The following is a 13194-nucleotide window of genomic DNA, read 5'->3' as shown; positions in this document are numbered from 1 at the left end:
TATTTAGGCGTTTATTTTTTCTTCCAATCTTCATGAATGAGAAAAATAATATACTTTAGTACTTATTATCCAATTTCTTAAACGTAATTCAAATTTTATTTTTTTTTATTTTTGAATAACATTTTATTATTTTTCATGATATTCATTAAATTTTTCAGATATTACTAGCATACTGGCAATATGCTGATATAAAAATCTTAAAAGAGCACACTCACAATAAAAAAATAAAAAAAATTAATAAATATGATATTGACGAAGTTATTTATTTTATTTTAGGCATAGGATATTTTTCTATTATAATCAACCTGATATATCACACATAATAAGTAAATTTTTACACAATTTCCAACAGAAAAAACGAGCAAAATGGAAACCATTGGAAATATAAATAAATGATATGATTATAGGTGCAAAAAATTAATAGCAAAAAAGACAAGAAAAAACAGTGAAAATTCACCAATTGTTTTAATTAATTACTCAGTTGAATTTTTTAACAAAAAATAATAAAGACATAAAAACAATGCTTGTAAAATTAGTGTGTTTAAAATATTCCGTCAGTAACAGTCTTAATATATTTGAAAAATATTTATTGATTATTCATCATAATTCGGGAGCGCGTAATATATTTACGTCACATGAGAATTTATGTGAGTACTCTTAATTAGCGTTTTGATTTATAAGACTTGAATGAATTTTTTTTTTGTATCTAATGGAATCATAAAAGTGATGACCCTAAAACCCGTGACACATTTACCTGTGTCATCGCAACAAGGTTGGTTCCGTTATTCTTCCTTGAATTGTATAAGACTGACAGCGAATTATTAGTATTAATGATAGGGGCAAGTAATCAAAAGAATTTTGATTTGACCAGACACAATTGTCATTCAGTTGAAAATTGTTTAAAAAAACTATAATCGTACATTAAATTAAATCCAACTTTCTGTGTATACTTTCATCAGTAAAAGACACGAAAAAAAAAAGATAAAATCCACTTTTTGTGATAACACATGCTAACGTGTTCCAGGCTCAAAAAATATTTTCATAAAACCATTATTGAAAAAGAAATCTCAATTTAGACACGTCTGAGTTAATATTCTAGTTTGTATTTGTATTTACATTACACGTAGATTATTATAATAAATATATTTGGGAGAAAAAAACGAAGCATAACACCGTAAAAAAATATTGAACTAAATAATTTTTTAAATTTATTTTTTTTTATTCATTTTCGTAACAAAATTGACACAATAACCAATGAACTAATTTATTGGTGTTTTTTTTTTTTTTTTTCATAACATTACATATTCTAAACTCGAATATATTTTTCGATATTAAGTGCACTTTTATAACTTATATTTTCATTATTGGAAAAATTCAATTTATTCTCAAAAAAAAAAAAAAGAAAATTTCATAATCAATCATCAAGATTGAAAAAAAAAGGTACTGTTATTATTACTATTCACTCATGGCAAATGAAAAAAAAATTAGTTAACTACAATAATAATAATAATAATAATAACAATAATAATATGGCTGACTAAAATCACAAATTCATTTGAACTCCAGGAATACTTTTCCATAATTTTTTTTTATTATCGTTTTTTTTTTTTTTTTTGGCAGTCATGACTAGAACTCACTTTTTACTACCAACATTACGACGTTGTGTATTTGAATTTGATGGAATTGTTGTCAAATATTTTTGAAGTGTTCGCATCTGTTCAAATTTAGCTGGAATTACTTTTTGTTCATTTTTAATAGGACTATTATTTGGCAGTGATGGTGACGAGGCTGGGGTGAGAATTCCAAGTTCATTATCACTTTCAATATCAGTTTCAGTCAATATTGTCAGATCAGATTTTATATATCCATGATCTTCAATTGCTGGTATTTTTACCTTTGGTATTTTAACAATAAGTGGACGAACATATTCATTTTCATTAACAGTTTTTGATTTTTTATTCACTTGAGGTGATTTTAATTGCATTGATGCACAATTATTGTGCTGTGCAGCAGCGTGATTTTTCAGTCCGTAAGGAGTCTTGTAACTCTTTCCACATGCACACTTGAATGCTTTGTAAATTCTAAAAAAAAAAAATCATAATTCAATGCGTTTCATTCAACAAAACATTTGGTATTTTTTTAAATTTTTTTACTTACTTGCCATCATTCTTATGTCCATTTTTTTTATGATACTTTATACCATTTACATTTTTATATCGTTTATTACATCCTTCCACTGGACAAGCAAATGGTTTGTCTGCATTGTTACTCGATTTGGTGATTACCCTGACACCTTGACTGATTACCCTGAGAATAAGAAGGGTAATATAGAAGAGTCGATTGGCAGCATTGATCAAAAAAATATTTGTTTTTTTTTCTTTATTAATCAAGTGATTTTATCCACAATGCGCCATTGATACCTGGTGCCATGACGAAGAATGTAATCTGATGACAATTCCTCAAATGAATCGTTGCTGTCTTCTGGTTCACTAGTGAGATCTCCTTCGTCTGCTTCACTACCTGAAAATACAAAGAATTTATTAGCATATTAAAAATTTTTTTTTTTAATGAAATATTAAACTTTTACCAGCTGGTGTAATGATTTTATTATCATTTGTCAAGGATCCTGTTGTTTGATTGATTGTTCGTACATAATCACCTGTTTTCAAAAGTTCTCGTTTTGCTGAATCTGTCAAAAAACGAAGAGCATAACTCAAGGGTATACATTGTTGTTGTTGATCTGTTTGTTCAACATCTGGATCATCATCTACAGAAATATAAAAAAAAAAATTACATTGTATTTAATGATAATTTTATTCGTCTAAATAAAATAGATTAATGGCTTTAAAATATTCATTTAGTTATTTCAAAAATAGATATTACAAATTAATTATGTAACGAAACAAACGAGCGTCCTTCGCAATTGAAATAATGTCAAATATAACTTTGTGCTAGGATAAAAACATGATAAAAAAAAAAAACTTGCAAATTTTTGCAACGAATTGAATTATATAAATATTCATTATGTATTACTAAAATACAGATAAAAAAAACTCTATTAGTTTATATATGAATTTTCACTTTTCAATCAATATTTATTACAAAAAATGTTAAAACAAATAGCATCTAAATTTTAAAATACATATTTATATATTCAGCTGTATATATACCCAATAATATATACCTGTAACCTATGAAAAATTAAAAAAAAAAAAATGTTCAAATAAAAAAAAAAAAAAAAAAAAGAGAAAAAATCAAGATGGCTGACTGATTCTAACCTCAATTACGACATAATTAAAATAAAAAATGTTTATCATACAAATAATATAATAAATCGCAATTACCAATATGTGTTTCCTCGATATGTTGAATTAAATGTCCAAGGCTTTTAAATGTTAATCCACATGAATTAAACTTGCAGATATTCAACATAAATACAGCCATATCCAATGGAAATTCTAAATCCAACCAGAGTCAAATGACAATCTACTGCAATCTACAAAGAAAGAAAAAAAAAAAAAAAAACAAGTCTTTCTCAATGTCTGATACGAATATATTCAAAACTTGTCTAAACAAAAAAAAAGTTTTATTATGGCTATTGTATTTTTTTTTTTTTTTTTTTCCATTCATCAATAATTTATTTATATAATAAAAAAAAATAAATAAAACAAATATTACAATTTTTTTACATTTTATAAAAAACGGTTGCTGATTTGATGTTAAATGACTGGTTAATGGTCATAAATTGATTACTATTTTGACGATTGTGGGGATGAATCGTGAAATACAACTCGGTAATATTCGGATCGACTCGGCTGGTCGATAAATGTGTATTTAGCTAAAAGTGGGTTGCACGTTAACTTCTGATTGGTTACTTGCACGAAGTTGCCATTACTTGTTAAAAAGAATGGCTGTGATTGGTTGAGAAAGCGTAAGTTGCTTCGTTCACCATTGCAATCAAGAGTTTTACTGTACAGCACTGTACAGTTTGAGTTCCCCTTGTTTTTTGCCTAGACACTGCTCTCTGGTAAGCATTGTAAGTCTGTATTACCCTGCTGTCGAGCAAGTGAGTAAATATGTTATGTTCAATAAAAATAAATTTATATCAATGTAGAATTGTAATTTAATTTGTCAATATATTTAAAAATAATAATTGGTATGCATTTTTCATAAGTTTCATGTGATGAATTGTCGTTGAAATATAATTAATAAAATATTTTGTGCCGCGTAACGGAAATGACTATGGTAGACATATCGGCCATTTTATCGTGTGTCCGGCAACACATAACGCGTGTTCGAGTTTTATTAAAAAAAACTTAATTGAATAATAATTACATTTGGGTATTAATTTGAAGATTTGGAAAATTATAACGAATTATTTTTTAATATATCATTGATTTACACAATTGTCTTTTCTGTGGTTTTTAATTTTTGTTTTATAAATTTTTTTTTTTTTTTTTTTCTCTGGGCGTTACGTAATCTCAATCAAACTTTTAGGGAGTAATTTTTCTTGGACATGATATAAAGAATATTGATCACTCACTGCTTTGGCAATCAGTTATTTTTATAAAAAAAATTTATAATTAATTGTTCTAGGATTTGAGTGTTTTAAACAATTTACAATTCTAATATATTTATTGGTATATATATTTTTTTTTTTTTGTAGATACTTTGAGTCGTCAGACATCTTCAAAAAAACACATCTTATTTCAAAATGTTTGCCTGCACTCGATTCATTGCTCCAATTGCCAGGTCGACTGTAAGTATTATACCTATATTTATTTTTATTTGATTCCAATATTACATAACCGTTGCACGTTAATCGATGAGTTAAAAAAAAAAATTAACCTTACTTTTTTAGATTGTCGCCGGTAGCAAGAGTTACTTGCGTCCTTTAAGCAGTGCTGTAATGCAACAGAGCCAGACTTTCCAGGAAACTCAAAAGCACACTCCAGCTAGCTTGGTAAGTTGTGTTTTTTGAACAAAAGCCAATTACATAATAGTGTTGTATAAGTTACATAATGTCAGAAAAATTGTTTTTTAATTTAATGACAATTATAGCCATAATAATCAATGTTAATCAAACAACTTTCCACTTCCCTTGAATTAATATTTAATTTTTTTCATCTTTTGTTTTATTTATTTTTTTTTCAGTCTCCAATCATCCGTAATTTCCAGACCTCGACAGTCAGTCGTGACATTGATTCAGCTGCCAAATTCATTGGTGCTGGTGCTGCCACAGTTGGAGTTGCTGGATCTGGTTAGTTATACAAATTAATTAGTTGCTTTGTATTGAATACCATTTAATAATTGAAACCATCAACAACTAATCTCATAGTATCCTTTCCCGTAAAATTTCCGTTTATTCCAGGCATTGGAATAGGATTAGTGTTTGGCTCCTTGATAATGGGATATGCAAGAAATCCTTCCCTTAAACAACAAGTATTCACTTATGCTATTTTGGGATTTGCACTTTCCGAAGCTATGGGACTTTTTTGTCTCATGATTGCTTTTCTTTTATTGTTTGCTTTTTAATTCAAAAATAAAAAAAAATATGAAATGTTTCCTGTTCCTTCTCCAAAGTTATCCTGTTCAACACAAGTTTCATCAATCATTTTCATTGATTCCAAGTGATTAACTTTCATTTTATTATTTTCATATAATAATTAATGACAATTTAAAAATAAATTTTTATTGAATTTTTTAGGTGCTGGTATTGGATCTGTTTTTGGTTCCTTGATCATTGGTTATGCCAGAAATCCATCATTGAAACAACAACTTTTCTCATACGCCATTCTTGGATTTGCCCTCTCAGAAGCCATGGGTCTTTTCTGTCTTATGATGGCTTTTTTGCTCTTGTTCGCTTTCTAAGCTGTAATAATAATTTTCATAATAATATCATATTTGAAAAAAATTATAAAGAAAAAAAATAAAATAAAATTCTCCATAAAACGATAAAATTACCCTTAGTGTTAGTGCGTCACTGCCGAGGCAGAAAATCATCTTTGCTTGTTGACTAGTAATGACACTTGTCTGTTTGGTCCACGGGAGTCCATGAAATCATTAAAGATGCCGTTGATTAATAAAGATAAAACTTAATAAAAATGTCTTGAATTATTCTTTTAAGATAAACTTTTTTTTTTTTTTTTTTTATACATTTAGCCAATTTGTTTAGGAAAAAAAAAGGACTTGACAAATTTTCTGACATTGAAATAAGGCTTCATTTTCTTCATTTATTGTTCTTCAATAAGTTTTAAATAATAATTGAAGATCTTGCAAGAATGGGTTGCCAGCTTCATAATTATTTCATGGTCTAGCGAAAATTTACATAATGTTATAAAATAATTGAATTTATTGTATTTGAAAAAAAAAAAAAAAAAAAAAAAACCAATAGAAGTTTACTTAAAAAGCTGAATAATATTGCCAAAAAGTAGTCAATTAATTTTATTTATAAAATTGTCTCTTTAATCAAACTAAAATACTTGAAAAATGAAAATTATAAAAAATTTAATGAAATATTAAGTATTTCATAAAAAAGAAAAAAAAAAAAAACAATTTTTTTAGTTTTTCAATTCCTGGTATTTGTTTGAATAAATTCCATGTGGATTTCTATCATATAGGAAATCTTGAAAAAAAATGTTAATAATATATTTATAATTCATAATTTATTTTACTTTTTAATAGGGATTTAAACAATTACAAGAACATTTTTTTATTATTAAGAAAACAAATTTTTATTTAAATATTATTGATTTTTTTGATAAATCAGTTGGTTACAGTGTAGGCTGAGTAGTGATTAGAGTCTGCGGTTCACCAACATTGTTACTTGGCATAATGTTGAGTTGTTGAAGCAACGTTTCGCGCTCTTTTAAACAAGACCAAGCTTTTTCTTGTTCTTTTTTTGTAAGTGGTACTTTTCTTTGTTTTGATGATATTAATTTTTTATAATGTTCAACAACTTCTCCATCAGCAATATCAATTTTTCTTTTTAATCCTTGTCTTTTGGTCTCTTCTTGGGCAAGATTCATGAGTCTTTTCAACTGAGATACATTGTGACTAGATAAAGCCATAAGATCTTGCTGGCAACGTTTTATTTCAGCAAGTATTTCATCATCGTCTTGATTTTTTCTGTTTAAATCAGGATCTAAAATACCCTGCTCAACTAATTCCTTGTGCATACGTAATTCGAGATTCATAGAATTTTGTATTGAGAGATCACGAAGTACTGGTGGATCCCCATCTCTAAACAATTTATTGTCAGTATTATTATTAGCAACATAGACGTTTTCTTCAAGAAATGCTGATACAAGTCGTTGTGTTAATGGTCCAGCAATACCATTTGTTTTTTTATCACCTTTCGTTATCAATGATACTATATCAGTTTTATTTTTTTTCTTTTCTTTGTTACCAGCTTCTTCTTCTTGTAATAAATCATTGTGTGCCCAAAGATAACTGTAATGACGTCCAAGTGGAGGTATTTTTTTAAAATCATTTATATCCGAATGTGTTGCAATAAGTTGTTGCAATAAGTTTATATCATCAGTCATAATATCATTACAATATGGATCAACAGATGCCCAAAATTTATTTGTAGTATCATTTTTTGGTAATAGTATCTTGGGTATGTCAGTTTTTGATCCTTCAACTCTGGCAATTTCATGTGGATTTGGAACAATTAAATTATTACTACTAGATGATGATGATTTCGATTTCAATAATTTTGATGGTAATGGTGATGAATTTGTTTTTATATTAGTATCACGAGAACGTATTTTATCGTCACGTGTTTTTTTATCAATCGATGAAATTAATATGCCCTTTCCACTTTTTGTTTTTTTATCACGACGTTCTTCAGCTGATGATAAACAAACAATTTCATCTTGTAACATTCGATATCTTACAACAACTGATGACAATAATGTTTCTAATTCTAATTGCAAAGTATCTAATTCATCAAGTTGAACACCTTCTTGAGTTGTTCTCTGTAATATACTTGTATATTTTGGCAATAATTTAGCATTTTCTGATACGTTTATAACTGGCAATGTTATTGTTGAATGTTCAGTACCACCTTCTGGACTTGTTTCAGAATTTTGAATTGATGATTGAGCTGATTTGCCACCTTCACGTACTTTTATTGGAGTTTTTTTAATATTTAATTTACCCTTTCCTGACATTATTATTATTTAATTGTTTTATTTATTTTTTAGTTTTTTATTAACTTGAGTTTTTTTATTACTCGTTTCAATTATTTGGATATAAACAATAAAATTTTTCGCTCGTTTTAACCATTTGTCGTCGAGTATTAGCGAAATAATTAGTAAGAAAACATTTTACGTATGACCTTTATTCCATAGTTATCAGATTTATTTATTTATGTTCAATAAATTACTCCAAAGTATACTTTTTATTGCTTTTATTAAAGAACACTCGGAGTGTCAAACTCTCTCAACCATCAAAATGGCGGCTGTATGTGTATGTGAGCCATCATGCAACGTTGTGTTAGTGTGTAGGCTCACATGCTTGTGTTTATCACTGTAACCGCGCATGCGCAAGTACTAATTAACAGGGGGATGAATAGTACAATGGTTTTTAATTAATATTTAAAAAAATAAATATTAATGAACTATGACAAACAAAAAATAATGATGTACAAACGATTTGCTATCGATTAAGCATCTTATTACTATAAAAATATCAGCCATTTGAAAATTATGAATTGTCGGCTATCTGTCAACTTCAAATATTCATGATTTAATTAAAATTAATTAGGGGGTTGACAAACAAAACTAAATATATTACAATCATCTACAATCCAAGTACAATCAGCTACAATCATTGTTTTTTTGTCGGCCCATTACTTGTCGGCTAACTGTTAATAAACAAACTCTAGTTAACTAACTAAGGATTTGGTTACCGACTGCGTTTTTTATATGCTTTAGTATTGAAAATATCAATCGATAAGTAGTTAATCGTTAGTTAGTTAAAGTTAGTTAATGCTCAGTTAACTGTAATGGTGGACGAAAAAAGCATGTAGCCATGGAGGTGTATAAGGAGGGTAATCTCTCGAATTTCATTGAAGTTAAACTCCATGGCATGTAGCGAAATTCAAGTGTGTAAGAGAGAAAGAAAACACATTTGGCGCTAAATATTCGAATTTATCAATTATATACCTACATTTATAAATATTTATATTTATTCAAATAATTGTTCTCTCGATTGATAAGTTTTTTTCGTTTTTTTTTTTTTTTTTTGTCAATTTTCTTTAATGTAGTTTATTTTATTTCAATAATATAATTTTTTATAGTTACATTAATTACCCGTAATAAAGTATTCATAATTTTTGAATAATAATTGATTATTCATTATCACTATTATAATGTACATCTTTTTCCAGTGCCAACGTTTTATTGTGAGAATGAAAAAAACGTTTTCCTTCTTCGAATGTTGCAATCATTATGGCACAAGCTGGTGCAACTTTAACTAAACGTGGGATAAGTCCTGTAAATAATCCTCTCACTCCACTTTGACTATAAATTTTTCGAATAATGCTAGTCACAGTATTGCTGCGGCCATTTGGATTGTCTAAAAATAGGTAACAAAAATATTAGTTAATGATAACAAATGAAAGTAAAATTATAAATGATGAAATCATTTTTTACTTGTGTAAATTTCTTTTTCTCCCATTTCTATTTGTCGATGCGTTTTCACAACATCAAATGGAAGAGTTACAAAAGCAGCCACCTAAAAATATTTAAAAAATTTCAATAGCTTATTATTAATGTATATTTTTGTTAAAAGTTTTTCAACTTACAGAACCAGCTGCAGCACCAGCTAACAAATTAAAACTGAATAGATGCACATAAGCAGGAAATGATCTTTTAAATGTTTCGTAATGAAACCAATAAAGAGCACTAAAAGGTACATCTCGTAGTAGAGTTGAACTTAATCCCATCCAAAGTCCAAAAACTCCGTTATATTTCATGACAATTTTCAAAGCTTGCCCCATTTCTAAAATAAATTAAAATTTTATTATAAAAAAAATTAAAAAGATAATAAAATAATCATTATTGGAATATAAATTTCTTGAAAAATAAACCTGCATAGCTAAGTTTTTGTGATTGCATTTTTGTTCTGATTAACTCCAATGGACTGACTAATGTTGCAGCCCAAATTCTCGCTGTACCACCAGCTAAAGTTGGTACCCAATAAGGCTGCTCGTCATAAAAACTACCATCTTCAGTTTTTCTATTTTTATTATAAGTATCCTATAAAGGTTTTAACAATTCATTAAATGTCACAATTAAGCAAGTTTTTTTACTTTTCTATGTATTGTAAAGCCGAATTTTTAAAATTTTGAATTCTACCTTCAGATATAATCTGAGTTGTTCATAAGATACAAAATAGACTATTGTGGCAGGTACAGCTAGAACAAGGGTTGGACTCAACCCACTCCAAAGTGAAAATACTCCTTCTTTTTTCCCAATTTTAACAAAAGCATCCTAACAAAATAAAAAAAGGAATTGTAAATACAGGATTTGTTTTACATTATTTAGAAAATTAAGTATAAAATTTACCAAAGTGCCATTAAATTTTCCATTTTTTTGAATCCAAGCCGGTACTTTTCCATTACAAGCACACAAATGATCCATGAGTCCATTACAATAAAGGAAACATTTGTTAGATAACATTGCCTTTTGTTGTGCTTGAAGACGAGTTTTAACAACATCCAGAGGTGTAACTAAAAAAAATCAATTGATTGAAAAAAAAAACATGGAGATATAATATAAAATAATGGTTGTTGGCTAAAAAACAGTTTAAACTAAGTAAAAATCCATACATCCGTTATCTTAGATGTGTAAACCCAGTAGATTATTCTATATTAAATAAAATAAAAGATCTTTACCAAAAATTGAAGTTATTAGAGCACCAGTGCATGATGCAATCAATTGTTGATAAGGTTTTATTCGATACTTTGGATCATCGAGATCAGCCTCAGTTAAATGTGTAACTGAATTTGTCATCTTTGTAGGTTATGTTCTTAAGTCTTCAAAATTAATTTGATCAATCATAAATAACTAACGGATATTATGAAATGAAAACACTATCTTATTAATAATATACCGAAGTCATATCCTCTTGTAAACATTTTTTTGTAATAGCAAAACAATCGTTCAGCGGAGTACTTTACAGTTTACCGTACTTCAAACGTGCTTGATGCCTTACAGGTACCATTGGGTACCATGCATGGGTCATGGAGGTCTACAAGAAGGGTAAACTATCTGCTTTCACGAAAGCTCATGGAATAGAGCAACTCAGTACCTATTTATGCCGATGATGACACATGTGTTCCGACAATTCCATAGGGATATTCTTTCATGGCAGATTCCCGCCGCCACTAGATCCCTTCTTTTTCTCAAGAGGTGCTTTCTTTTGGGTGTTTATATTCTTTTCCCCCTATTAGGTAGTTAACGTAGTTAAATAAAGGCATGTGGCCACTAGCATAAGGTGCTTTCTTTTGTGTATTTATTTTTTTTCACTTTAATGCGCATGATCATGCACATGCGCCTGTCATGCAAACTTGATGAAAGAACAGTGGCGTCAAACAAATAATTCTTAAAAAATAAGAATTGAAACATGGCTGATCCAGCCCCTCATGTCCTACGCTGTTGCAAACTGACTTTTTGCTGACTGCGCATTCGATTGCGCATGCGTGAAAATAAACAGGAAAAAAAATAAACACCCAGAAGAAAGCACCTAATACACAAAAGAAAGCACCTAATGTTTTTCGACCAAGTTCTATGCCATAGCATTTATGCCACTATATCTCACTAAAAATTTACTAGAAAATGGCCGCCGAGGACTATGTTGAAAACATGAAGAATAGAGAACAGGGGGACAAACTTAAATGGGGCTATCGAGCCAAAAACGCTACAAAAACCAACAAGGTGAATTAGTTCTATTTTGGCCTGTAGATGGCTCTGCTGTGAGGCTTGGACCACTTTTAGTTGTGGTGGTTACGTACGTGTGATAATATATGAAACGGTATCTTTACATATATAGGTGCAATGTTTATGTTTATTTATCATTGTTGATCATATCAATGTGTGAAGTTAATGTTTTTTTTATTAAACAATATATTTGATAACTTTTAACAATTATATTGAATAGATTAAAGAAAAAAATTACAATTTTACGGAAAAAGTATCCGCGAAAGTATACATGATTATAAAAAAAAATTAAAAAAATCATCAAGGTTGATCATGATTCAATAATAAAAATATTTATCAATTAAATTCATATCGAACAAGAAATCTTGATTAAAATTAATTTAAAAAAAAAAATAATATTGTCGGAAATACAATACTCGTATAAACATGTTCGTTATTTTGAGAATTAATTTTTTCTATATTTCAATTCATAAGTGCTTTGAAAAAATGTTGACTCCAATATTAACAATTCAGCATCTATCAAATAATAACAAAAATAAAGTAATTTAAAAACAAATTTTGAACTATGTTAATCATTATTTGTTTTAGTTTGTTATTTACAAATAATTGTAAATTACCTTTAATATAATAAATTTGTTGATATTGTTATAGTTTAAAAACATTTTTAAAGTTTATTTTTTATATATGTCAATAGCCGAATACTATTTTAGTAGCCATACCTAAAAATCATAGTAATTATCATTAAAATAATATGCATTATTTTCTTGACTTAAATTTCATTATTTTATTATTATTATATTATTATGAATAAGGGGAGAAAGGTATCAAAATTTTTTACGAATTTTCTCCGAATCGACTTAGATGGAGAAACGTTCGGAAATATTTCTCAGCAATAAAAATACGTGAAGAAACGTGTGAAAAAAAAAATTGTACCGCCGAGAAATTATCTCCGCGTGTCTTTTACGCGGAGAAATTTTTTACGAATGTTACGTACCAGGTTGATTTAATTAAATTAGTCTATGAAATAACAAAAGAAAAGAAGAATATTGAACTTGAAAAATAATAATATAATTTATTAAGAATAATTTAATTCAATCAACCTGATATTTAACGTTTTATTTAAAATCCTCGTATTTTGTTATTCCCTACAGGGTAACGGGTTAGGAGGGAATGTGTAATTTTTGTAGATTCTACCTTGTTGTTGTGGTTTATCCAAAAGTAATTTATAGAGAGCGTGTCAATT

General features: G+C 28.0%; 4 protein-coding genes across 8 annotated transcripts; 1 reads left to right on the top strand and 3 right to left on the bottom strand.

Moving 5' to 3' along the window:
- Positions 1 to 1442: 1442 nt before the first annotated feature.
- On the bottom strand, positions 1443 to 3792 carry LOC122859511 (juxtaposed with another zinc finger protein 1). 2 transcript variants are annotated; one of them, XM_044163137.1, is made up of 6 exons: positions 3690 to 3792; positions 3345 to 3496; positions 2588 to 2767; positions 2421 to 2520; positions 2158 to 2307; positions 1443 to 2081 (listed from the first exon to the last, which is right to left on the bottom strand). In XM_044163137.1, exons 2-6 carry the CDS (start codon positions 3442 to 3444, stop codon positions 1634 to 1636), a joined length of 978 nt encoding a protein of 325 aa, XP_044019072.1. In that variant the 5' UTR covers positions 3445 to 3496; positions 3690 to 3792; the 3' UTR covers positions 1443 to 1633. The 2 variants fall into 2 exon arrangements, with proteins under 2 accessions (XP_044019072.1, XP_044019073.1); XM_044163138.1 differs by having other exon boundaries at positions 3679 to 3696.
- A 127-nt stretch (positions 3793 to 3919) lies between these two features.
- LOC122859532 (ATP synthase lipid-binding protein, mitochondrial) lies at positions 3920 to 6293 on the top strand. 4 transcript variants are annotated; one of them, XM_044163172.1, is made up of 5 exons: positions 3920 to 4027; positions 4667 to 4759; positions 4862 to 4963; positions 5155 to 5260; positions 5708 to 6293. In XM_044163172.1, the coding sequence occupies exons 2-5, from the start codon at positions 4715 to 4717 to the stop codon at positions 5869 to 5871; spliced, it is 417 nt and encodes a 138-aa protein (XP_044019107.1). In that variant the 5' UTR covers positions 3920 to 4027; positions 4667 to 4714; the 3' UTR covers positions 5872 to 6293. The 4 variants fall into 4 exon arrangements, with proteins under 4 accessions (XP_044019107.1, XP_044019108.1, XP_044019106.1 ...); XM_044163173.1 differs by having other exon boundaries at positions 3926 to 4036; XM_044163171.1 differs by having other exon boundaries at positions 3953 to 4066.
- Positions 6294 to 6689: 396 nt separating this feature from the next.
- Positions 6690 to 8505, bottom strand: LOC122859503 (transcriptional adapter 3-A). Its single transcript, XM_044163122.1, has one exon. The coding sequence runs from the start codon at positions 8175 to 8177 to the stop codon at positions 6774 to 6776; it is 1404 nt and encodes a 467-aa protein (XP_044019057.1). The 5' UTR covers positions 8178 to 8505; the 3' UTR covers positions 6690 to 6773.
- A 779-nt stretch (positions 8506 to 9284) lies between these two features.
- Positions 9285 to 11489, bottom strand: LOC122859506 (solute carrier family 25 member 40-like). Its single transcript, XM_044163129.1, has 8 exons — positions 11125 to 11489; positions 10907 to 11047; positions 10578 to 10741; positions 10368 to 10502; positions 10100 to 10268; positions 9815 to 10011; positions 9663 to 9744; positions 9285 to 9585 (listed from the first exon to the last, which is right to left on the bottom strand). Exons 2-8 carry the CDS (start codon positions 11022 to 11024, stop codon positions 9359 to 9361), a joined length of 1092 nt encoding a protein of 363 aa, XP_044019064.1. The 5' UTR covers positions 11025 to 11047; positions 11125 to 11489; the 3' UTR covers positions 9285 to 9358.
- Positions 11490 to 13194: the final 1705 nt, after the last annotated feature.

The sequence above is a fragment of the Aphidius gifuensis genome, linkage group LG6 (genome assembly GCF_014905175.1).
Source record: "Aphidius gifuensis isolate YNYX2018 linkage group LG6, ASM1490517v1, whole genome shotgun sequence".
Classification (NCBI taxonomy): domain Eukaryota; kingdom Metazoa; phylum Arthropoda; class Insecta; order Hymenoptera; family Braconidae; genus Aphidius; species Aphidius gifuensis.
The sequence above is the reverse complement of the archived record's forward strand: the minus strand, read 5'-3'. Positions and strand labels throughout refer to the sequence as shown.

Bases quoted from the DNA above. Each gene is read 5' to 3' on its own strand.
- LOC122859511 (XM_044163137.1), bottom strand. From the start codon at position 3,444: ATGGCTGTATTTATGTTGAATATCTGCAAGTTTAATTCATGTGGATTA. The intron at 2,521-2,587 runs GTAAAAGTTTAA...TTGTATTTTCAG, and splicing joins TAAAATCATTACACCAGCTG to GTAGTGAAGCAGACGAAGGA. The intron at 2,308-2,420 runs GTATCAATGGCG...TCTTATTCTCAG, and splicing joins ATTCTTCGTCATGGCACCAG to GGTAATCAGTCAAGGTGTCA.
- LOC122859532 (XM_044163172.1), top strand. From the start codon at position 4,715: ATGTTTGCCTGCACTCGATTCATTGCTCCAATTGCCAGGTCGACT. The intron at 4,964-5,154 runs GTAAGTTGTGTT...TTTTTTTTTCAG, and splicing joins AGCACACTCCAGCTAGCTTG to TCTCCAATCATCCGTAATTT. The intron at 5,261-5,707 runs GTTAGTTATACA...TGAATTTTTTAG, and splicing joins AGTTGGAGTTGCTGGATCTG to GTGCTGGTATTGGATCTGTT.
- LOC122859503 (XM_044163122.1), bottom strand. From the start codon at position 8,177: ATGTCAGGAAAGGGTAAATTAAATATTAAAAAAACTCCAATAAAAGTA.
- LOC122859506 (XM_044163129.1), bottom strand. From the start codon at position 11,024: ATGACAAATTCAGTTACACATTTAACTGAGGCTGATCTCGATGATCCA. The intron at 10,742-10,906 runs GTAAAGATCTTT...GATTTTTTTTAG, and splicing joins TCTAATAACTTCAATTTTTG to TTACACCTCTGGATGTTGTT. The intron at 9,586-9,662 runs GTAAAAAATGAT...ACCTATTTTTAG, and splicing joins AGAAAAAGAAATTTACACAA to ACAATCCAAATGGCCGCAGC.